The 25,334-nt window shown below is 39.3% G+C and overlaps 1 protein-coding gene across 10 annotated transcripts in view; it reads right to left on the reverse strand.

Annotated features, from left to right (window-relative positions):
* col11a1a (collagen, type XI, alpha 1a) overlaps window positions 1–25,334 on the reverse strand; it is an 80,470-nt gene that overhangs the window by 25,729 nt on the left and 29,407 nt on the right. For all 10 annotated transcript variants that reach the window (XR_005071451.1, XM_037078969.1, XM_037078968.1 and 7 more), the window contains 26 exons: window positions 25,245–25,301; window positions 23,930–23,983; window positions 23,755–23,808; window positions 22,761–22,814; window positions 22,563–22,616; window positions 21,720–21,773; window positions 21,257–21,301; window positions 21,001–21,054; window positions 20,864–20,908; window positions 19,753–19,806; window positions 18,847–18,891; window positions 18,291–18,344; window positions 16,511–16,555; window positions 15,657–15,710; window positions 15,463–15,507; window positions 13,844–13,897; window positions 13,602–13,709; window positions 13,453–13,506; window positions 11,245–11,298; window positions 10,218–10,262; window positions 10,056–10,109; window positions 9,772–9,816; window positions 7,242–7,295; window positions 6,585–6,638; window positions 3,020–3,073; window positions 2,435–2,542 (listed from right to left, as the gene is read on the reverse strand). Coding sequence is in view for 9 of the 10 variants with exons in the window: in XM_037078969.1 (XP_036934864.1) it covers window positions 2,435–2,542; window positions 3,020–3,073; window positions 6,585–6,638; window positions 7,242–7,295; window positions 9,772–9,816; window positions 10,056–10,109; window positions 10,218–10,262; window positions 11,245–11,298; window positions 13,453–13,506; window positions 13,602–13,709; window positions 13,844–13,897; window positions 15,463–15,507; window positions 15,657–15,710; window positions 16,511–16,555; window positions 18,291–18,344; window positions 18,847–18,891; window positions 19,753–19,806; window positions 20,864–20,908; window positions 21,001–21,054; window positions 21,257–21,301; window positions 21,720–21,773; window positions 22,563–22,616; window positions 22,761–22,814; window positions 23,755–23,808; window positions 23,930–23,983; window positions 25,245–25,301 (1,452 nt within the window). In the remaining variant the exon portion in view is untranslated. The remainder of the gene's footprint in view (window positions 1–2,434; window positions 2,543–3,019; window positions 3,074–6,584; window positions 6,639–7,241; window positions 7,296–9,771; window positions 9,817–10,055; window positions 10,110–10,217; window positions 10,263–11,244; window positions 11,299–13,452; window positions 13,507–13,601; window positions 13,710–13,843; window positions 13,898–15,462; window positions 15,508–15,656; window positions 15,711–16,510; window positions 16,556–18,290; window positions 18,345–18,846; window positions 18,892–19,752; window positions 19,807–20,863; window positions 20,909–21,000; window positions 21,055–21,256; window positions 21,302–21,719; window positions 21,774–22,562; window positions 22,617–22,760; window positions 22,815–23,754; window positions 23,809–23,929; window positions 23,984–25,244; window positions 25,302–25,334) is intronic.

The raw sequence follows: 25,334 nt of genomic DNA on the forward strand, positions 1-25,334 counted from the left end.
TCTGTGTTTTTTGAACAGCGTTTGTGTATTCAAGTTTGAGAAACAGGAGCAAGGATTAATAACAGCCCATCAAGTTGTCCTGTCATTCATTCAGGTGAAAGAACGTTTATCTGGATTAAGGAAAGAACTGTCATCTACTCCGTCGACTGCCTGCCAACTGAGCCTTGCCAGTCAACAAGTCTGAAGTTCTAATATTAAATAACAACCAGCGCAATCATTGCTGCAGCATTAGTAATGCCTTAAAGTGTCACAGATTCAGTTTTTGCAACAGCAAATTGAGAGCTTGGAACTTCAATATTCTAGGTGCCTTTATTTTCTTTTACTTTAAATTTTGCTGTCATAGACACCATACACAACTTCCGATGTAACTTTACTGGTTGGCGCTGGCATGGAGTCAGTATTGGTTTTAAGATGCAAAGCACATGACAGATAAATCATGTAGCTGAGAACTGCACAGCACTCAGAGAGATCCTTGTAAATCAGAAGTTAAGAAATGCCCGTCCTACTTTAAGATGCTTAACATCTTCTTCCTCTCAGCCCTCTGGTGAGATGTGTACACGCTGCTATCTTTCGGAATTTATGCATTTAAATAAAGTACCACAATATAAAGCTTGCAAGTGAGCAAGGGAACTCTAAATTCCTTTAAGAAAATATCAGTTTGAAAAGTATGCACTAATGGCTTTGCACATCCCACCAGGATCAGAAGTGTGCTTGTTTTGTAGCTAACATCTGTCTTAATGGGCCATTAACTGCAATTAGTTTGAAGCACGTACGTTTTCTGCGGATTCATTAACAGTGTCACCACACAGTCTATACATAAGCCTCAATTCAATCAAAACCAAGGCACTACTGCTTTTATATCATAAAATATAATGATTTCACTCTTCTCGCCAACCTCATTCTGAAACAAATGTTTCCATTATGGGTTACATAATATATTAAATACATTATATAAATATATAAAACAATTCACTGCTTAAAGTGTCAAAGCTCAAATGTCAAAAAAATCAGGTGTGAATCCACATCACACCAAAAACGTACTGACAGAGATCTCTTTGACTGAACTAGTGGGACGGAGCTTGACAGTAAGCATGTGCAGGCAAAAATCTGTTCAGCTTCCGCAGCTGTTGACATGCTCTCCCCCTTCCCTAACCCTCACTTCAGACAACTGACTAACTTTTTTAAGTTTCTTTGTATTCTATCTACAAGAAAGGAACCCTGCCAATAATTGCAGGGCAACGTCATTTACTAAACATTTACCACATCCCTAAAACAAGGACATTTGACTTCAGTAAAAGTAACTTCTGGCTTGGTTCTCCTTTCTTTTGTATTGGCAGGCTGACTTTATCTGCAAACAGGGAGGCACAGAAGAGTGGGCTAGAGAGGTATAAGAGGATTTGGGCTCTGCTGCCAAGACCTCTACAGAGTGTCCCTGGCATACTGATGCGCAGGCCTGAGCGGTGTGGGGAAGAAAGTGGGGCTGTGAGTGGCGGAGGGTTTGGAGTCAGCCGACGGACTTGATTAAACTGTCTGCTCAGGGAAGAAAATGAAAGCAGAAGACGTAGGGGTTTGAGGGAGAGGATGGTGGGCAGGGGATGCTGAGTGGTCCTTGGAGTCGGGGGCTGGGTTTGGAGCAGCCCATACTTCTAGAAAATGGTTACTGTCTGCTCCTAATGGGCACTCAATTGCCAGCTAAGAAAGGGCCGGGGAGGGAATGTTGTTCTGCGCTCCCAAATCTCAGCCACTGTATCTTCGGCAGTCACCTGCCAGAGTCTTGAGGAGACCTCGGTATTTGTGTGTTTCTTGGTGAATTTATTGCCATAGATTTATTTCTGCTTTTTCCCAGTCTTATTTAAGCAATCCAGTAGTCTATTGAGCTTCGCATGCCCTCCAGAAATATATCTGCTTGGGAATGCTCTGGCTCAATCTGCAAAATCAAATCATGTACTATAATTGCAACTGCATAAGTTCAATTTGCAGCCCACCTCCATAATGCTGATCTCTCCATCAACCTCCCTGGTTCCCTCTCCTCAGTGTGTCTAACACAAATCTAATGCAGCCCACGAGAAAAGCCAAGCCCAGTCTTGTGAACAAATTACTCTGCGCATTTGTAACAAACTAAAGAGGAGATGGAGAGCAGTGGGGTGATTTCTAACATGTTGTGCAACATGTATATAAAGACAAATTAGCATTTTTTTGTTTTTAATTGTTTTTTTTGTATGTTGTAATCATGGCAACATATGTATACTCACCCCTGCTTTAATGTTCTATTTACTTGCCTATTCATTTCATGGTATATTGTGTATGCTGCTAAGACTGGCTTTGTTATTGATATGTATTCTTTGTTTTGATTGAAAAACCCTTCGGATTTTTGATAGAAAAAACTTTCGGCACAACTATTTTCATCCCTCAGTACAGTATTCTGGACACATACCTTTGCTCCCTCCTTGCCAGCAGCACCGGGAAGACCCTGTTCTCCGGGTGGCCCAGGGGGTCCAGGGTGGCCTCTCTCACCAACGGGACCGGTCTCTCCAGTTGGTCCCTAAGAAGTCATCATACCATTAGATATTAGTTACTGTTTAACATTACAACTATACATCATGGCCTATACATTTATACAAATCATCTGATATCATGGAGGCCTATTTGATTGATAACTTACACTAACACTTCAAAGTCCATGAGTCAGTGGGAGTCTGAAACCCAAATAAATAATTGATCTATTTCCTAATTGAGAACAGATCTTCCAAATTCTGTTTAAAGGCTCAGAAATATCCACCTGCACTTATCTTTAAGATACCTACATTATTTATTTTTCTAATAATTTATGATGGTGGTTCACAATACCACACTGCTTGCTTTACATCTACTGTTGATCGTAAACATTAGTCAGATAACTAGCTAACTACTGCTGTATCACTTTTTGCTGAGAACTAAGCATTTATTGAGGAGAATTATGATGTCCCATAAACTTATACCTGAATAATATATTTATACTATATTAGTACATGTCTCTTACCTGGGGCCCGACAACACCTCCAGGGCCAGGTGGACCAGTTTTTCCTTGGAAACCCTGAAAAAAGATTACAAAGACATATTTATATGCTTCATGATAACAGGGTAAACACATCACAGCTTATTAAAAGTAAATAAAGCATGGGGATTCCACTTGAATTTGTTTTCAGCTGATAAGCAGCTATTTAGGTATGGCATTTTCCTATAACAATACAATGCTGCCTGCTTAATAACTATAGCTAAATTTACAGTCCTTTGTTATTTCATACACATTGATGACTTCGTTCATTAGATGTTAAAATTACATGCTGTATATTCAGGACTTTTAAGCCTTTACTGACAGTCAAAAGTAGGTACAAACAGGAAAACACAGAGAGAGAAACATGAGAGCAGTAAATATTATTGGCTGAAATCAGACCAATGAGTGAGTGCTTTTCATTAAGTAGATATACCTCACCAGAGACAAGAGCTTTCTGTAAAGCAGAGTACCCTCCAGGAGGTATACTTCATGGATGTTCAAGTATTAACGATGAGCATAGCTAAGAAGTCCAACTACCACTAAAGATAAACATATAAATCAAATGTTACTGAAGGTTCAACTTCAATGTTATATTGGAATATTTAAGAATCTTATACATTTTGAATCTTTATCAAGCATCAATTTTGACATGTCAGTATGTGAAAATGCCAAACCACTGGGATTTTCAACCCAGATCCTTTGCTCTTAGCTGTTTTTAGATTTAGATTTTAAATAGATTTTTTGGCTTGCTAATTAGGAACATGTGGCTGAGTTTAAAATAATTCATATTAAATTATAAGCAGATGTTTCTATCAAACAAGGTCTGGCAAGCTCAGCATCAACAAATGAAGAGCCAAGGCAAACAAGTAGCTGGTTAAGAGAGAAAAGCATCTGACAGCCAAAGATCCCTTTTATAATTTTCTCAGAGAGCTGATGAGCCAAACCAGAGCTAAATGACCAGTGAATATGAAGATGAAGCAAGACGCAGGACTCAGATGGAATGATAATGTCGCTCTAAGTCTGTTCAATGTTTAATTAGGCATCTGCGAGCAATCAGCTTAGCAACAACTTCATAAGCTGATGTTACAGTACAATCATTCTGTCAGTGTGTTTTGGAATTCTCCTGTTTTACAGCAATGGCAGGCAGCTTAAAATTGACACCTTTTTTTATTTTGATGAAAGTTGCTACTGTTGTCTGTACAAAAACCAAATGACTGCGCCATGAGTTTGTTTCCGAAACTAAAAAGGAATTTGGATACATTAATAAGACCTACCCCAACCCTTTCAGAATTTTATGAATTAAGTTAAGTTTAAATGTTTGCACACAATGTTCTCTGGTGTAATATAAACCAATTAGTTGCAGTAAACTTGTTAAAAAAAAAAGTTTATATACACAGTGTGGGGTCGATGTTTTAATTGCAGCGTTCCCAATGGATATGCTTAAACAGATCAAACAGCAGAACAAGACATGCCAAAAAAGATAAAAGTTCTGTGTCTCAAGCATTCAATCTAACAGTGCAGCACAAATCCGATGAACTTCATCTTCAGGGAGGGGAACAATCCAATGCAGACTGGATTGAGTCTTCTTCCAAGTACTCTATATTAGCCCTAAATATTAACCCAATGTGATGCTTAGTAGTCCAGCCATGAAGTGAATAAACATAGTAGGAGTGTGAATATAGAATGACTGGTATCCTTTATATAGGTATAATTTTATGGAGACATGTCTGAGTTGCTAAATACTGATGTATTTCCACACATGACAGGATGAAAAGAGTGATACGGTTAAACTCTACAGATGCCAGGAAGTGATCAGCATAAAGCACATATCAAACTCAAAGGGCAGTGCTCAGTGCAAACCGACTCTCATTTCGGCTGAATTCACCAGTTTCCATTTGTGCCTGCACCTCTCGGTCATCAAACTCCAGCATATCAAATTTTCCCTGACGCAATTCATTTATAACTCATTTAATTTACGACTCCTTATACCACAACTTAACAAAGTTTTCAAATCCAAGCTCAGAAAGCCGATCGTGTTTGACTTATGACTCCAGGCTTATTGATCTCTATGTTGTGATTTATGGTGATTTATTACTCAATGGAAACCCTCAGGCCATGCTGTTACAGCATCGGCCCTGACTCAGAGACACAGACTCAAATCTTTATTTGCACTTCCTCAAATGCGAGTTGTGTTGCCGGGGCTGAGCGCCTATGAGCATGTTTATTGCTGTGATCTATTATCATATTGGATGCTTGTGGAGCCTGTTCATCAGCGCATAAATCTACAGCCATAAACACCTTAATGAAGACTCTATCGTTGTCGCTGGAATAGAAGCAAAGGCAGAGAAGCACTCGTGTGCGGTGTATCACGTTACCTATAGGAAAGAGGCAGGCGGAAAAGGAAGCTTTAATGATAGAGGCGATGATCTGTCAAGCTTTTAGTAGAATTTATTGTCCTCTGAGCCTCGTCAAACCAAGGTGCACTGATGCATACCAAGTGCCAAGGAATCGAGGTTGGGAGCAGGGGATTGCAACTTGATGTGATCAAGTCAAACTTTGCTTTTTTTCATTTCTATTGTCATAAATCTCATGTTGCATGGGATACAACATCCATGAATGTAGCATCTTCAGTGCAGCCATTACTTATTAAGCTCATGAATCTGTTTTGACAAAAAAGTACATGAATCACCATTTTATGGTGCAAAAACAGATTTTATGTCTGTTGGTTTGGTTCGTACCTCATTTATAAGTGCTTGATTATTTAAGCCCCGACAATGCTACAATAGAACATCTTATTGCACCCGGACAATCTAAATTCAGTTTCCTTCCTTTGGATATTTGCAAACATAAAATAGAAGCTGCATCAAAATTGGTTAACCCACTCCTGGTGTCCATCTCCATGACACAGGAGTCTGAGCAACCTGGATTTCCTTAGACAGAGTAGAGCATGTGTGTGTGTGTGTGTGAACGGAGACAAGCGGATAGATTCAGACAATGGTCACAAGGGATTTGTCTTTCGAGTTTGGCTTTAACAGACATGTCTGCCCCTTTGGCTTCCCACTGAGATGTTGTATCACTGATTGTAATCTACTACATATGAGAGCATTAGAGATTAGATTTGGAGGAGTAAGACATGGGTGAGTCAATTGAAGTGCAGCTAACTGACTGGGAGGGATCAGATCTGTTCTGTGATCAGCAGGCAATTGAAGAAGCTTTTTTTAGTCTAAATGGCAGTAAGTACAGAGACTACAAGCCATTAACACACAAAAAAAAAAAAAAAAAAAATTGTATGAGTTTATAACATGATAAGACTGAGAATTGAGAGGAGGATCAAAATCAAACAGAAAGTGAAAAAAGTTATGACGTGTCTCATTCTTGCAGTGGAAATATGCCAAATCCACCCAAGTGTCAAATATTAAGTTATATTGAGTTTCCAGTTTGATGCAGTGTCTTCTGTCTCTGCACTCAGCAGGGGGTTAAAGGCTGAGACTAACACGGCGCACACGGGTTACTGAAAGCACAAACAGGATATTGCATCTTTCTGACTCACCGTCTCTCCACGCTGACCAGGGTGTCCGGGCAGCCCATCCTTTCCAGGTGGTCCCTATTAGGTAACAAATAGTACATTCATCACCATCACATCCATACCTGAAGTGAATCATGATGCTATGAAATTGGCCCCATTGCAGTAATGAAGGTTTATTTTACCAAGCAATGAGATTATTCCAGCACTGTGCAAATGCTTTGTAGGCACAATATCAATTGTACAAACATCATTTTCGGACTGGCACAGTCATAGCTGGACTTACTGGAACACTAATGAAAAAATAACAGGTTTCTATTATTTTGGTGAAAGGGAACAACATGACTGGCTGAGGGCTGGGAGCCAGCTATGAATCTATTCTGAATCGATAGGTGGAAATTACCACTTGTCTCCTACCTGGACTGGGGAGTGAGAAAATGGGTTCTGCTTCAATAACAGTTAGACTAATGATCCCTGCACAGAATTAGGGATATTGCTATGTCTTACTGCATCCCATGAACTCCTCGAATTAAATCAACTGTGACTTACATTACAATGTTTGCAAACTAGGCTAATTTGCAATGAGACAATCGAAGGAAAAGAAAAAGTAAGTTCTAAAGGAAACTGATTTTACAAGCCATTTAGATTTAAAGCACAGAGAGTTCAGGAAGGTGGAATACTTACAGGGGGTCCCTTTGGTCCAGGGAAGCCCACTGGTCCCTGAGGTCCTTGAGGCCCCTGCAGTAGACAAACAAACAGTCAGTGCTGCATTATGCTTAAAGGAAACAAATCAACGTAACAGTAACAGGTTTAAAGGTTTGAAGAACTATATGTGGACTATTTTCAGAGTAGCTTGAGAAAGCACATCCAAGTTATTTGATATAGAAAATGGTGTAAAGTGGTGGTGAAATGCTAAGACAAAGCTTTGGGCACAGAGTCTCCATTATCCAGCTATAGACAAATATAGTGAGCGTGGAGTTATAAAGATTCTCTGAGGGTTTTCTAATTATACCGTAGTGTTCAAACCAGGGTGAATCTTAGAATGTTATCAAATGTTTGAGAGGTGATATTTCTTGTCTAGCAAGACATTTCGTTTAATTCAATCATGGCTGTTATCTATCAGTAAGAGTCAGAAAGAGGTCAGCATGCTACTGATACGAATGTTTGTGTACTGAAGTCACTGTGACATTTGTTGATCAAGTGTAATTTGTCTTTGGAAAGCTACTTTACAGTATATTGTTGAGGTAACATAAGGGCCTGGAATTCAGGGAGAATAAATATCCTCCTTCAAATCTAATCTTTTGCATTTTAATGTAAATATGGCTCAAATCCATCTTGATAACTTAAGTTTATCTATAAATCACTTTCATCTATCAGATTTGAGTATTTTTTAGTTTTTGGGTTTAATTATGATATCTGATTCTCATGGGATTTTTTTTTAAAAATATTTTGTATTCAAAGGAACATGACCAGCAAAAGCTGTTAAGTGATACAGAGTTCGTGAACTGCTGATTTGAATTTCACAATTTTGAATCTCTCAGATTTGCACAGTATGTGGGCACATACTGCCCACATGCCGTCACGAATCACAAACTGCGAAATTCAAGAGCTGCGTATCAACATTTGATACAACATGCTATCATATGTTCTGCATTACTAGGATGTTCTGGTGCAGAGGGCACATATTATGCACTCAGTTTATCCAAACTTAAGCTCTGATACCAAAATCCAAAACCAACGTTTTTAAAAACTAAAATTTATAGTCTAGATAGAGAAGCACATGGGCGCTGCTATGGGCAGAACTTCTGCTTCACAGAAGTGTAAAACTAGTGGAATTTGAGGATGATTTCACTTTATTAAATGATACCTGTGATTCACACTGGCCTTTGACATAGGAAAGACTGAATATGACTATTTTAATGAAGCATGATGAGTCATATGCTGTGTAGCTCATATGGAAAAACAAGAGGTTTTACAGAGTTTGGTAACTGTCCAACATTATTGTTTTCATCTAACAGGAGAGAGGTCATGTTTTCTGATTAACTTACATTCATCATGCTCTGCCGGAGCTCTAATAAAGTCATTTTCTCCCCCGTAGTGTCAGGAAAATGCTAATGTAACTTGCTGGCTTGCATGACTACTAGATTCATTTCAATGTTTCACATTTTCTTTGTCACACAGCAAAACCAATTCCTCTTAAACACCACTGGAAATCAAACAAAATCTAATGAAAGGTATTAAATAAAGTGGCAATGCTGGAAGGCTATTCTATCATTGCTAATATCTTTAGCCACCAAGGACTTATTGCTCAATTAAAAATGCTATAAATCTTGATCTGCACAATTTTTGTATTTTATTTTTGGTAATCAGAACTATTGGTAAAGTAGAGGGACAAAGAAAATCAGAAGTGCTGCTGACTGTTAGTTAACAAAAATTAAAGCAAAACCCCAAATGACTGCAGCTGTTCTTCATGGCCGTATATGTACAGTGTGCTGCCTCAACTGCTCAAACCAGAAAACCATGGGGGGCAAGGAAGCCAGTGTTACGTGTGTGTGTGTGTGTGTGTGTGTGTGTGTGTGTGTCCTCTGTCTCCGCCCTGCTCTGCCTTCCTGAGCTCAGGTGTGGGCAATCTCCCTAGCAGGTAAAAGGAGGCAGTATGAGGGCGGCTCTTGCTCTCTGATTACAGGTGTGTTGCAGGAGGAGGGAGGCTGCGCTGGCCTCACAGTCTTTTGCAGTTTTCTCCTTTGCTTCTGATTTGAGTTTGGGTTCAGTTCCCTGGCCTGTTAGAGTGCCAGGGCTTTGTTGTTTTAATTTGGGTTGAGTTCCTGGTAGTCCTGTTTTTGTATCTCTTTGTTTTTCTCTTAATAGGTTAGTAGTTTTGGTTAGGCAGCTTTAGTTGGGAGGTTTCCCCATGCGACATGCGGTCATGGCTGATCTGGGGTCTCTTCTCTCTTTTTTTTTCAGTTTGGCCAGGAACTCCTGCCCTTTTCTTTTATTAAATAAACACATTTCAATTGACTGTGTTGAGTCAGCCTCCTTTATGTGTTACTGGCCTCTTTTTGTTTGTGTCTTTAGTTGCTGTTTAATTCAGGGCCGTAACACCAGTCAGAGGTGAGGAGGGCAACTCTGACAAACTGTGACAAACTTTTAACCATTTGTGTATTCACACGTATTGTATTATAACCATCCCAGAGCGAGTGTGTTATGGACTTACTCGCTCGCCAGGTGGGCCTGGAGGACCATCATTGCCTGCTGTGCCCTGTTAAAGACAACAAGAACAACAGATCTTCATCAGTCAGTATTTAGGTGTACATATTTTGGCATAAACGTTTATTTGGCATTGGCAACAATGGCAGCATTGTTCCAAAATCTGTCATGATTTCATTCAAAAAGTTTCATTTAATTCTAAATTAGATGTTGAACTACTCGACTGACCAGTGAAAAGAATAAAATCAATGCAAGAGCTGTGTTTTGTTGTGGTTGCAATGATTAGTGTACCTTGGGACCTGGTTTTCCTGTTGGACCTCTGGCTCCTCGACCCCCACGAGGACCCTAGAAAAATACAATAACTAGTAAAACAATGTGAAAAATACACCAGTCTACTTAAATGATGACATGTGTATATAGGCTGAGTCATCAGCGGGTGAGAAAAATACATACTGTTGGACCTCTTTGCCCTCTTGGACCAGGCTTGCCAGCAACACCCTGTTAGATAATCAAAGGCGATATAGTTTAAGTACTGGCACAGACTTCCTGTGTTTCATTATTCAACATTAATTCACTTCTGACAGCACTTTACCATCTGTCCTTCAGAGAAGGGCTAAAATCACTTCTATAGTGTCAAACAGTCACAGAACAATTGGCTTCCTGATTTAAATTAGCACTGTCATTTTTTCATTTCAAAAGATAAATCAAACTGTACTTGTGCTAAATGGCATTCTACTAATCTTTCAGTGTAGTGAAGTGCACTCAGACACACATCACTTACCTGAGCCTACTAATCAAATCTCAAAAAGCACTTTTTGAATAACAACAATAATTTTTGCAACATAATAATATTTCTACTGGTTGTTTGAGTAAAGCAGCAACTTGCCAAAAAGGCTGGGAAAATATTTCTATAGTAGCTGGAAATGGCTTGCTGGCTTTAAGTCAACACTGTGAAAAAATTTGGTTTCATGAAAAAAGCAGTGAGTGTTTCATTTTGGCAGGTAGCCATTGTCATTGTAAGCGAGATAATGTACTTCCAAGTGTCCACTTAATGATTCTGATGCACTCAACAAGCAAAAAGCAATTTTCTCTCCACTACTTTATATATTAAATATCATCTGAAATGTATAGACTTTTTCTTAATATTACCTCTGTGAATCGCCAGTTTTAAACAAAGTGGATGGAGAGCGTTTGGTAAAATCTGCACCTTGAACTCTTTTCTGCATCAAGACTATGTGAGTGAAACTTACTTTTTTCGAGCCAAGTGATGGGGAGAGGTGCTCAATGAAAGCACAATTGTTTCCACATCTTTTGTTCTCTCCCCTACATTGATTTCGCTGCTTATTTTTTGTGCCAAGTCACCATACAGAAGTCTTTATAATGGCAATCAATTTTCTTTTGTGCTGGGATACGATGGTGTGGTGATTTTCACACACAAACAGGCACAGTGTGTGTATCTAATGAGAGTGTGTGCTCTTACTCTGGCTCCTTTCTCGCCGTTGGCTCCAGGGAATCCAGGGAAACCGCTTGAGCCCTGTTAATGTGAGAGGGCGATATCATGGAGGGGAATGAGAGGAACATGAGAGAGGCAGAGCAAGATAATGAAGGCACATCCTGTATTTTTCTGCACATTTTTTTTTTATAAATCATCACCGGTTACTCTGTGTAGTTTCACACTGTGGGTCTTATGTAACAATCGATGAATTCAAATTAGTTTAAAATATCCAAACTTATCCCTCCCATGACCATAACATGTTGTTTCTTTCTCATCTATCAATGTTGTATTTTTTAAAAAGATGTGTCTACTTCAGTTTGATAAACCACCACTTTTAAATGTAAGGACTGTGTTTTAATTTTGAACACAGTTACTATAATCCTATGGAGTGAAAGTTTTACAACAAAATAACACTGTCTGCCTTCCAAAGAGGATATATCCAATTCACAAACTTTCCCCATTCTGGCATCTCTGAAAATGTTTATCAATCTGGCAGAACTCTGAAAGTTTCTGGAAAATTATCTAAACTGAGTATGTGGGGAACACGCACACAGGCAGAAACATCACAGGAAGAACAAACAAGCTTAGCGCAAGACCTCTGTAAACACAAGACAAAGGTGACGCGATTTGTGTCTGCAGTCAAACTCTGTGAAAACTGGGGATTAAAAAAGCAGCTTACCCGTTCTGCAGCACCTCACCACACGTTGCATTAGGAGATTCAATGAACAAAAACAATCAGTGATATCTCACTATTGCTCGGTTATGTCTAATACCTTATTTCTAATAAGTCGCAATACATTTTGACGTATACTTGTATACTTTTGATGTAAACTTTGATTTACCTCTTTAGTTCATTTTGTTTTTTACATTGAGTCATTTTCACACAGACTAATTTAAAAAGCTAACAAGTTTGAGAATTCCAAATGACATACTTTGTTTGCTCAACCTCTGACAACTTCTGACATTAGAGACATGCCATCAGCAATAAAATACACAAGGGGCATGAGCACTTCTCTTTGCAGTTTTCTGGTGAAGAACAAACCCCTATGACAAAACAGTATTCAGTGAATGTGAGCCCCATGGGGAATGCTTTGACATGCCTGTGGCATTGCTTCATCACAATCTGAGTGGGCAGCAACTCTTAACATACACTCATGTTCACTTAGACAAGTGTTTACAGAAACTGGCTCTGCAGGATCACCAAAAGGTTGTTGTCTCACCTCTTGACATGAATAAATCATGTCAGCAAAAACTGTAAGACATTTGGTATGACTCCACTTATTTCCAATGAGAGAGATTTTCTTTCTCTTCTTTTCATTTGGCAGGAAAGGTTGAATTGCTTTACAGCAACAAACAGAAGGGGGAGCTGTTTCTCCAGCACAATGACTGCTACAAATTATGGAGTTTGTGAGGCGGTAAAGGGCAAATAGTGTTTATGGGATATGTGTTAATTCTAAGAACACCAGAGCAAACTACTTGATAATGAATCTCATTAGTAAACAAAAATTGTATTGTGCCAAAGTATTTGGGCAAAACTGTATTGACAATAATTGATGTTTAAAAATTCTATAATATCTTCGGAACAGATAGGGTAAGTTATAACTAATTACTTAATTTGTATTGTTTTGGGGTTGCCAGGTTGTTTGGCTGTTTTAAACTTCCATTTGGAAATAATGAAGTTAAAGACGTTTGGAATGCTCGTTGGTTTCTCACTTCTAATGAGCCTTTAAGTCTGCAGTAAAAAAATGTTGATATGTTGTTAATTAATGTATTTTGATCCGTAGCACCTTCCCAGGCAGTAAGTGGTTTAACAGTCAATCGGAGGCTTTTTGCTTCATTAATTAGCTGAAGAGCCAAACAAATGTCATGCTGGAAGAGGATAAACACAAGCCAAAGGCTTTATTACCACCTGGCAACCTAAAAAGTTGTGATCTATAGAAAATTACATGATGTATTAAAAAATGTAATGAATATGAATACATTAATACAAACACCATTTAAAAAAAGCTATTAGTTATGTTCATCTTCATTTCAAGAGCAGTTACTAAGCTGTACAGTGTGGATTTTTTTGTCCGTCACTTTGATAACCAATGAAGCCTTGACAGCTCTGATAACAGAGTGGACTTATGCAGATTCAGTCACAAATAACAAAAGACAACATTCTTCATTGTGGTGAGAGTGACAGCAGTTTACCTTAGGTCCTTGTCTTCCTGGATAACCTGGCAATCCTGGAACGCCCAGTTTACCCTGAGAGACATTAACAGCACAAGCAAAAAGAGCTGAAACGAAACTGAAATGAAAATATGGTGAGATATGATTCTTGTATTGGGTTTGCCCATTACCTTTTCTCCAGCCGGACCAGCAGGACCTGACTCTCCGTTGGGGCCAGATCGGCCTTTAGGACCCTCAGGACCGTCTTCTCCACGGGGCCCAAGCAAGCCAAGCTCACCCTGTGACACAAACACAAACAGGGAATATCAAAATGATTGTCAGTCACTGCCTCCATGTAAGGAATACAAGTCAGACTGGACATGCTGGAAGTTCTTTACATGACAGATCATTAAATTTCAGAAATGCTCCTCACCCGATCTCCTTTGATTCCCATGTCACCCTTGAAACCTGGGAAACCATCCTCGCCCTAAATAAAGACACAAAGAAGTTGCATTGCATTTGCCAATGTTCAGTAATTTCATGATGTTGTTGTTTAAGGCATTTCTTTTTGTTTTTTCCTGCTAAGAGACATTGAAAGTGGCTCTTTTCTCCATTTCACTAGACAACTTATTAAGTCTCTTGATATTTTGTATTCACTTAGCATCTGTTAAATATTCAGCCTGCTTATGTTCACTATGTGGATCACAGGATTGATGCTGCTATCTGCTGGCCAGACAGTGGAACAACATATGCAAGGAGCTGTATTTGAATTCTGGTAGATGAGCTGTGTTACATTACATTTGCTCTCACTGTCGTACCTGCACCGACCAATTCTAGGAATTTGGGGTTTGGAAATATCGATGCAATAAACAAAATGCAATCATATACATATATCTTATTCTCAGATATACACACATTTTTAAAGAATTTAAACAACAAAGATCCACTGAATTTATACAATAAAACAAAATAACAATTTTGTGAATTTTGTAAATGAACACAAAATGTTATCCTCAAATGAAGGCCTAAGGATACTTTCCACTTCGGCCAGACCTATGTTGCTTCCCTCTGACACTTTCTCTTTCTAGTCTGTCACTTGTCCATGTTTTAAGCACTATCTGATGCATTATGCAGCACTGAGTATGTCTGTTGCCAGAAACTCGCATCACGAAGACCACACACACACACACACACACACACACACACACACACACACACACACAAACACACACACCTGAGGTAAAGCACATCCTTTATTCATAACAAATCCTTTCTCCTCAAGGTTTGGCTTTTGAATCTCTTGCCATAAATAATTCAATATAAAAACTGATATGAATACCTGTCATTGTGGGGAACAACATCCCTCAGTCAGATAATAGATTTTATACAGCAGCATTACTGTATCGATCTTACATAAATGTCACACATATTAAAAAGACGCCTAGTTTAAATTCCAGATGGTGATGCACACAGTTGAACACTTCAAAAGTGTTTGAGATGGATTGCAGTGTTCTTTGAAAACCAAAAGCCTCAAGCATGACAGCTTTACATTCAACACCTGATTGAGGGTCACTCCAACAAAGTGTCTGTCTCCACTGAAGATGGTTATCGACTGACCTCCGCATGGTACTTTGAGGCTGCAGTGGCTGTCCACTCCAGTTCAGAAGAGTTCAGATGAATTTGGGAAGGCAGGTGAACACAGTGTCTGTGACATGAATATATTTACAGACTGTTCCTAAACTTTGTTTTGCAGCCTTCGCCTTTGTCACCGAGTGAAGTGTTGTCAACCACTGTCAGTTTGGAGAGCAGCAGCCAACCTTTGTCCATACAAACCCACTGGATTCAGTCTGTTGATTCAACTTGGCAAATCTATGTTATTAGTGCAGTGTTTGAAATAAATTCTTTCCGGGGTTTTCATGGGTCAGAATATTTAATCATATTAATCTTTGTTGACAAAACTGCATAAATCTCAGTCTAATCTCAATGGCTACAATCTGGGTGGTAAACTGAGAAATGATGTGGAAACAATTCAGCATGTTAATAAGTTTATACCTTCTCTCCCTTCCCTCCCTTGAGACCACGGACGCCGTCGGCACCCTGTTGGACAGAAAATAGAGATTAATGATCATTACAAACGTAAGAGAAAACAATACAATTAGGCACAACAGATGAAAGGGTGGGCTTTTATAACTAGCAAGGAATTAATAAGGCTGGTGTATCAAATATCCACATGATCTGAACTGTACCTTGACACCACGAGGGCCAGGATAACCAATAGGACCCTGTGGACCAGAAGGACCCTGGAGGAATAAAACATATTGGGAGGTTATTATAGTAATGCTTTATGGTGAGGTTGGAAGAGAAGGTGTAGGTGTTCATAGACCACAATGCACCACTGCATGTCGTCACGGGCTTAAAGATGCAGGAGACATTTACTGTAGTTATTGTAACTTATGACAATACAACTGTAATTATTCAGTTGTTTAGGCACAAGGGCAAATGAAATACTTTGTCTTGAATTGGCTGTGCTCTCCATTAAAGAGGCCATTAATATATTTACATCAGATACTGGCCAATGAAAAATGTTTTATCTATTGTATGTATGTATGTAAAGTAAATGACTAGAAAATTAGATTTTATTATTTATCCATGAGAGAAGCTGCAGGACACAATTCTTGATCCAGAAACAAACAAAAATATGAGATTACTGACTCTGAATTATTGTTTTCTGTTTCTATAAGAGGTTTGTTTAAATTACAATCTGATTACATAACATGCATGTGTTTCTTTTAAACACTTAATTCACATGTATTGTCTACAAATACATTATTTTTCATGTGCCAACTAACCATACTGTAATCATTTGTCTTGTTTGAGCTAGTTAGTTAAATGTAGCCCATAGTTTGTTAAGTATAACTAAAACAAAACATTGCAGTGCTTCTGAATAATGGGATTGAATGTGTTATTTTAGTGTACAGTGAGTGAGTGATATAAATACAATCAATTGATGCACATTTTTGTTAACATTTTTAAAAACTCTGACTTTGGTCCTTCAACTGCACTGATGCAGTTTTGCACATAATTTCTTAAGCGCACGTACCTGTGCTCCTTTCTCTCCAGGTGGACCCTCCTTACCGGGATGACCCTACAAAATGAAAATAAAGAGACTGTATAAGGAGCAAATTAATGTTTTTCAGCTAGTTGAAGCAACAATTTATGATGTTGAAGCATCAGTAATGAGAGCTGGTGTCACCACTGATATCTAAGAGGGGGGGAAGCCTTTGTGTTGTGTAAGATTGCTGCTAAAGATGGCATGGAAAAGCAACAAATCTGAAAATAAGAGCAAAGAGGAGGACGAAATGCTAGATGAAAAGCTTGTTCATAAGGAGCTGACAAACCAATAAGCCTCGTTGATTAGAACTGACACAGAATAATATTAATTCTGTGCTATATGGTTCCCACTCCCACTCTGCGTCTCTCATGTTCCTCTCATTCCCCTGTTCATCAGTGAAAGAGATGGTGTGTGGTCGTTGTATATTTTGTATGATTCGAGTATAACGCAGGAGTAAAACTTACAGTAAGTGATGTTGTTTATGTCAGTCAAGTAAAATATTGACTTTCTCAGTGGCAGGTTGAGGCAGTTTAATCGCCATAGTGTGGCTTGGTGGCCACTGGTGGTGTCAGTGATGGGGCAGGCAGACATGCACATACGCAAACAGCTCGATACGCACCCTCTCATACACATATGGAAACCTGCAGCTGCGAACACCTGGAACTTCCCATTTAAGATGTGAGGCTGAGGTAGAATGCTGTAAATCACCGGGCTCTGTCACCTGAGGGCAATTAAGGGCTGCCTGCTTCTTGAACTTACACGCCTCTCTCAGCGAGGGCAGAGACAGAGGGATGACAAGTGACTGCAGGTCGAGAATAACAAGACTCAAAGGCGCATTATTCTATTTCTGCTGATGAAGAATGCCGTGAGAGATTTCCAGGGAACAGTTTAGCAGTACACTACACAAAGGCTCAGGGGTTAACCCACCGATACAGTGTCCCCACAGTACACTGACATTTTGCATCAGTCATTTATGTGATCCTTTCACAACAGCTTCAAATGTCGATTTGTAATTCAAATGTACTGATGTCATTTTAAAGTCACAAAAGTAAAGATATGAACTTCATTTCTTATTGTCAATATGACAGATTAATTATGCCATGCTGATATCTGCGCAGGTTTATTTTCCTCAGTATCTCTATGCATTTTAATGCAAAAAAGAGTTTGCCCAACCTTAAAAAAATATATATATATTTATTAAAATGTCTAAAAAGCAAGTAAGTAAAGGCAGCATGTGTAAAGTTATAGATATTTAGTCATATAAAATCATTTGAATGGAATACAAATCATAAATTGATGAATTTAGTGGAATTTTCATATATAAATATGGTTTAGCCCTTTATTATGGCCAGTGATTACATTTTTTTACACATGGTCCCACACCTGTAACCAAAAATGGGCTAAAATCACAGAACTGGCTGTAAAGTAAACACTGTCATGTTGATGAGGATATTTCAAGTCATCAGATCTGGTGTAAAAGAGTCATAAACAGGTCAGCTCTGTGTTGGTATTTGCAGGTGCAGGTTTGCACAGTTACTAGACTGACCGCATTACCGATTCACTCAAAACTGGTCTATAGTATAGTTTTAAGGCTGTCGAACAGAAATCTCTTTTAAAGGAAAGAAGTTGCTCAAGGGGAGTTTCAGAAACTGAAGTGTCTGAGGTTTGACTTTTTGTTCTGGGAGTAAAAATGTGTCATGTTTCTGTTTCTGTGTGTCTGCGATATTGATGTACTGTATGTACGTATATAGGTGATAAGAGCACGCACAGGAGGCCCATCAGCTCCAGGTAATCCAGGCAACCCCGACCTGCCCTGAGGTCCCTGTGTAAGGAAAAGAAAAAGAAAAAACAAGGTCAAAGATTAGAGGTTACAAACATGTCTCAGAATTCTGTAATACATTGGCTGCAGAGTGTCTGCTCTGTCTGCTGTATCCGCTTCTAAAAAATCTCACAGATAACATAAGTTGGAATTAAGAGAGTAGTCTGTTACTGATTAAACATCACTTATCAAACTTGTTGGTCAGTGTTCAGTTTAAAATGTAGGAATCAAATATTAATGATTTTGAGATTCAGGAATAAAGTAAACTTGACTTACTAACCCTATTTTCTATCAGTTCACAAGCAGCAGAGAAATGGTGTGACGTGGCGAAAAGATTTGTTTAATGCATCAAACTAAGCCATGCAAATTAAGTTTAAACCTTTATAATCCAAATATATACCAACTGTTTAGATTTTGACCTGAAGGAACCAAATGACAAACAACGACATTTAGCTGAATTAGCTGAAGTTACAATATAGGTTATACTGTAGTATAGGTCACATACTTTTTCTCCAGGTGGTCCAATGGGGCCTTGAGGACCAGGAAGACCCTATAGCACAGAGATACATAGTTATAAATGAGAGTCTGTTGCTATAGCAACAACAAGCATGCTCAAACACACATACTCACACACACATACACATGAGCTGGACAAAAGAGTTTGCTGGAACTGTAAATAGTTGAGCTGGAGAAGGAATGCCGTGTCTTTGTGTGTGTGTGTGTGTGTGTGTGTGTGTGTGTTCATGCAATCGCACATGTGTGTGTGCATGTGACTGTGTGTGTGTGTGTGTGTGTGTGTGTGTGTGTGTGTGTGTGTGTGTGTGTGTGTGTGTGTGTGTGTGTGTGTGTGTGTATGTTGCAGGCTAATTTGAGGCTTGCTCCAACAGGTGTGGCAGCTTTGCAGGAATTCCACCAACAAGACTAAGATGCTTTCAAATGGATCAAGCCCATAACACTAACTTTCAAAAGATAACCCCTGAAAAATATTTGAGACATTTTATCTCTGCAGGTACAGAAGGAAGGAAAAGAGGAAGGGTGGGTTGAAGGAAGGACGAACAAAATAAAAAAAATATAAATGAAGATGATCATCTTCTTTGACAGTTTGACTTCTGATTATGTGCCTCAAAGTTAACTGAGTACAACATTGCCTTTTACACCTGGAAAGACAAACAAGCTCTCACTATGCTGTCAGAATAGAGCTGCTTAACTGTGCATTTAATTCATGAGCTCACAGGCTGTCAACAATGAATTCAAAGTAAATCTGCTTTCCTCAGTGCCTGGAGTTTGTGACGGCAGATGCAGACAGCAACTAAAACAAGTGACTCTCTGGCCATGGTGCATGCAGCTTCCACTCTGTGCTTTGTCTTTGCTGCTGTAATGGATGTCATGAGTGTATGAATGATGCATTCACCTGTGTCCCGGGGATTCCCTGCTGCCCTGGTGGGCCTGGTTCTCCTTGTGGGCCCTGAAAAACAACAGAGGCTGTCAAAACTAGACACTAAACACTAGTCAATCCTCTGTCCCAAATACTGAAACTTGAATTGTGCACATCAGTGTAATTGTCACAAAACTGGCATGTTCCATCCAACCTTCCGCAGTAAACAATCACTCTACAGTTTGTAGAAGGTAAGTCACATACAGATTTAGATACAGTAACTAACTGAATCAGAAATCAGATATTCAATGGCACCATCTATGTTTACTATTGTACAGTATATGGCCTTTTACACATATTGTGAAAAGGGTGAGTAGTAGGGCAGACATAGCACTATTTTCTTTACCAGTCAAAATCAAATGCAAGGATATCATCCAGCAGTGTATACTCGTACTCTGTTTACCATCATCAAACTAACTGGGGATAAGCTCATTACAAAAGTTATTTGATTAAATAGTTACAGTGACTTTTCAAAGAAATGTTTCTTTCTGTATCTACCCTGCTCCATCTCGTCCAATACAAATGCTGCTTCTTAGCTGTCTTGGGCTGTGACCTTCCGTATTCCATCGCATAGAAAAAAACCCCTAACTGACACAACACGTCATGTAGTTGTTTTGGACTGTGCAGAACTGTATGGAACTGCCTCTTAAATGATGGATTCCTTTGACTAAAAAATCAATCTGCTCACCCTTTCGGGTTACTGCTGTGTCGTTAAATGTATTTAAGACCTTGAGGGTGCATTTTTGACCCTATATCTACATTTTATTCAGTAGCTGATGTAAATTTCACACCCAGCCTATTATCAAGCACTACCTATTATATAACATTCATAAAAAGGCACCATCACAATTTATCACTTACTCCTGTGCTGCCTTAAAAGAGACTATTCCTCTCATTTTCATGTCCTCTGAGGCATTGGAATGATCTTAAAGGGTCTTTAATAGCCTTACTTAGACAGTGTAAATTATAGAAAAGCATATATTTATAATTATATGTACAGTGTAGGTAACTCCCTGAAACTCTGCAGTTTTAGGAACTGACAGAGTAACTTTTAAGTCAGTTTACTGTGAGAAATTTGTGTTCATACCATGTTTCCTTTGGGACCTGGAGGCCCGTCAACTCCAGCAACACCCTGCAAAAAGATAGGTGAGAAAACTAATGTACACTTAATTTCAATTACAAGAAGCGATTAGAGATAAGGAAGAAAAAGGTAATGGTACGTACAGGAGATCCAGGGGGTCCTGGAGGACCACGTGGTCCCAGCAAACCTCTTGGACCCTATGAAGAAGGCGATACAAGGACTTTTATGCTATGCTCAATGCACAGATGAACACCTATCAGTAGGACACTAGTAGTGTTCTGCTGGATACTACAGGAGACATCAGAGACTACTTGAAAAGCTAGATTAATGAGGATATTGCTGCATCATGTTGAAAACCCATATGTTTGAGATATGGCACCAACAGCAGAAAAGCCTTACACTCTCGCCAGCTAATCCTCTGGGCCCAATCTCTCCATCCTCGCCCTAAGGGAAGAAAAAGACAAAAGTTTATGGAATTGTGTGTTTACACGCTCAGATTTCAGCAAATAAAATACTGGGTAAATACTGGCTTGATGTATTGACACGTTAAATATCAGCTGTCACCACCTATAATCTCAAACTCTCCAAAGCCTGTATAAACCCAGGATTAATCTCAACTATCAGCAAACATTGTTAAATGTAGCAACTGCCTGGGGGTTGAGGTGGGGGTGGGGGCGGGGGCCTAGTTAGTTTCAGGGGGCGGAAAGGTTAAACGCAAACCCTCCTCCCTCCCAGTTCATAGTCCCCACTCAGCTGCAGCTGCCCGAGGGCTCGGCGTGTGGACCACAGCTGATGTAACTGAATGAGGCTCACCTGAATTGAATGCAAAAAAAAAAAGTCAGTTAAAAGAGGAAGTACTTACTCTCTGTCCATCCTCTCCGGGGGCACCTGTGGGTCCCATTGGCCCTGGCTCCCCCTAAGGTAAAGAGAGAAAGCCAATACAGAGAATGGAGAGTAGAGAAGGAGAGACACAAATGTGAGTTAATCAGTTAATTAATGAATCTTTGGACTGTGAGCTTTCCTAACCAGTCAACTCTGGGCTGGTTCCATGTGTAGAACGTTTTCTGAAATAAATTTGTATTCTGGACACATGTTGCATCATTTTGATGCTGATTTTATTTGGAAACCTGTATTTCATCCCTAACAAATTTCAATCATACAGTTGTACAATCTGACTTGTTGTGTACGTTAAACCCTTTTTGTTTCTTCTTTCTTATAAATCACTGAGTTGTTTTTATATATGCATCTGCCTCTTTCCGCTAAAAATATATATTGCTACTACACGGTGGTTCACTACATTGGGGTGAGAGGCGCATTTGAAATGTTGATTTGATTTTCCTTACATACAAAACATTTTGTATATAAGATACAATGTCCTTCAGCAAATCATGGTAATCTAAGAGGACAAATCCCTAATAAGTAAGGGATTTCATTTCAATGCCAGTTTTTTGACTTACCACAAGAAGAAACAGCATTTTGCCCATAAGCCTAAAAGCATCTACAGAGTTGTTTCTCAGGCAAAACAATACCCTGTTGTTCACTAGGACGCCTTCCAAATCTAGTTCATTATTACACTCCATGGTCAGTTCTCCCAGTGATTCAACTTCAGAAGAATCTACAACCGGAAAGGACTAAAAAGCTGTCTCTGACATCAAAAATTACATTTTCCACACATGATTTTGATTCTGAACTTGCGACAACTCACTCTGTGTCCCTTTTCACCAGGCAGTCCAGGGAGTCCATCAAAGCCTCTGTCACCCTGTACAGACACACATCAGAGTCATCAATAGTTAAAGTCACCATGGGCTATAGAATGCTTGTAGCAACACTTTATGAATACAATACACTTCTCATTCGTAATAAATCACATGACCAGAAAAGGTTGTGTAATGCCATACGGTACCTTGCTGCCTGGTTCTCCAGGCATGCCACGGGCCCCATCAGCTCCAGCACGGCCCTGAGAGACAGCAGCAGAAAGAATGACACATACAGATGAAGACCAACATGTTGCACTATCCAGTAATTTAAATGACTTTGCTGCAAAAACACACCTTTGTGTAAAAACTGCTAAAGATTTATAATTATGATGTTCCCTTCATTACGATTCTGTAATCAAATACTGACATTTTAACGACACTTGTTTTTTTTATTAATTTGGATCTCCTTTTGTTACCAGAATGACAAGTACTCTTCTTAGGGCCTGGGTGTTTTGTTTGCTTGTGCAAAGTGTTGTTAGTTATAAGAATAATGAAATATCTTAAATATGAATCAGTAATCAACTGTGTATGGAACCTGAAGTAATAAACAATGTGGGCACCACATACAGAGATGTGGAATGGGAATAATGCTGAATAACACAAATTACAGGCTGACAATGTTTTAAACAGCAATAAACAAAGAAATTAATTAAGAAATCAAGAGGTGGAATTAAAGAAGACTATAAACTGATGACAACAATGTAGAAGAAGTTCTCATATGATAACTATTGAAAAGATTACTAAAACACACCCATGGATCAAATTTGTATTACAACTTTGCCTATCACTGGTTTATGCTTATTAGTAACCAATTAGGTCAAGACGTTTGGCCCTCCACAGTGACTGCACCTTGACACTAATTGCGTCCCAGATCCAGAAACCATTTTCTCATTTTGGCATTTTCAGACAGATTAACCGGCCAACCATTGATCCGAGGATTGGAAGCAGCGCAGGCCTTTAAGCACATATCAAGCAATTGTTTGTTGGACTGCAAGTAAGCCTCTCAGAGTTTGAGCAGTGACCACAAGTACAAACAACCACACAACAACAAATACAGAGACGTTTGAGCACACACACACACACACACACACACACACACACACAGCACAGTGAGAGGAGCAGGTCGTTGAGTTCACTCACCCTCTTGCCAGCTTTGCCAGGTTGTCCTGGAGGCCCCTGGATGCCACGTGGGCCCTGTATAGACACACGAGGAACACTTAGTGACGAACAGAACTTGTAATTTGGGATGTGGCCTTCATTCACTGGTGAGGGTTATTTTCATGCATTATCATTCAGATCCTAACTTCTTACTTACCTGAGGACCAGGGTCTCCACTTTCACCTTTCAGTCCAGAATTACCAGGAAGACCCTGAAGAGAGAGAAAACAAAGCAAACATAAAGCCGCTTCATTCAAACGGGGACACATGCAGTGTCCTAAAGGACAGAGGAGTAAAAAATAAAGTAAACAGCAGATGGCGATGTTTAGCTGATTATGGATACTGTTTCTGCATGTTCATCTGCAGAAAAAATGACTCCACACATTCCTTTTACTACGGACACATGAATTACCTGAGTACTCAAAGTCATCTGAAAACAATGAGATCTCCTAAATTATTATAAGTGCTATCACTCTCCCATGATGTCTTTTCTTTCATTGTCGATTATGTGCAGCGGGCTCAAACACCGCTGTTGTAATGGTGTGTTATCAGTCATAAGCATCAGCTTGACAAGTTTTGTGAATTTATCCTGGTAGCGCAATACACCCCTAGCCTAAACTAAAGACATGCAGGCACATTAACAGAACTAGTTGTCTTTTGGCATATACTTAAGTCTAAAAATGCAATGTTAAATTGTTGGTGTAAGAAGAGATTTGGGGCATATCCTGTAATCTGTCTGCAGACAATGAGGATGGATTCAAGACTGGTGATTAACAACTGCAGACAGTCATCCTAGAATCATAAATAGCTTGAATGAATGAAACGCTGGGGTTTAAACATGCAATCAATAAAGGAGAGAAACATATTGGAGAGGTACATTTGCAGTAGATAAAAGCCAAACATTCACCCGTCTTTGCATCTACTTATGCCATATTCATTTCAGATTAATATGCTTGGCCTTTAGCCAGAGAAGAGCAGATTTTACAGACGGTGATTCTTTGTGTCTTTTGCAGGGCCTTTTCCTGCTGATAAATAGTGGATCGTGTATCAACAAGCCCAAGAGAGAGGAGGAGGGAGAGGGGCAACAACAGAATGAAATTTTCTTGGCAGCTGGTAGCACCAAATAGACAGGCAGGGTGGCAACTGAGCCACCAAGCGCTGATGCAACAACATGTCCAAACAAGTAATCTGGATTCTGCCGTGTCTCCACCAAAAATACTAATAATTACAAACTACACAAAGGAGATATTTTCTTTAGACAACGGTGCAAACTTACTGAATTTAACTCCAATAAAGCTATTCATGAAATGTTAGAAAAAAATTCTCACATGATCACTATATGTATATGCAATAGGTTGAATAATAAACATGCGTTGGAGAGGCTCTGTTGCCAGTAGAGTAAATAGCCAAGTACATAGAAATGACCACAAAATAACGACAAAAAACAAACAAAAAACAAACGAGCAGACTCACCACTGGCCCAGATCTTCCTGTCAAACCCATCGGCCCAGGGGGTCCCCGCATGGCCAGCTGTAGGGCAGGCACACACACAAGAACCAGGTC

This window comes from Acanthopagrus latus, chromosome 19 (genome assembly GCF_904848185.1).
Source record: "Acanthopagrus latus isolate v.2019 chromosome 19, fAcaLat1.1, whole genome shotgun sequence".
NCBI classification, from domain to species: Eukaryota; Metazoa; Chordata; class Actinopteri; order Spariformes; family Sparidae; genus Acanthopagrus; species Acanthopagrus latus.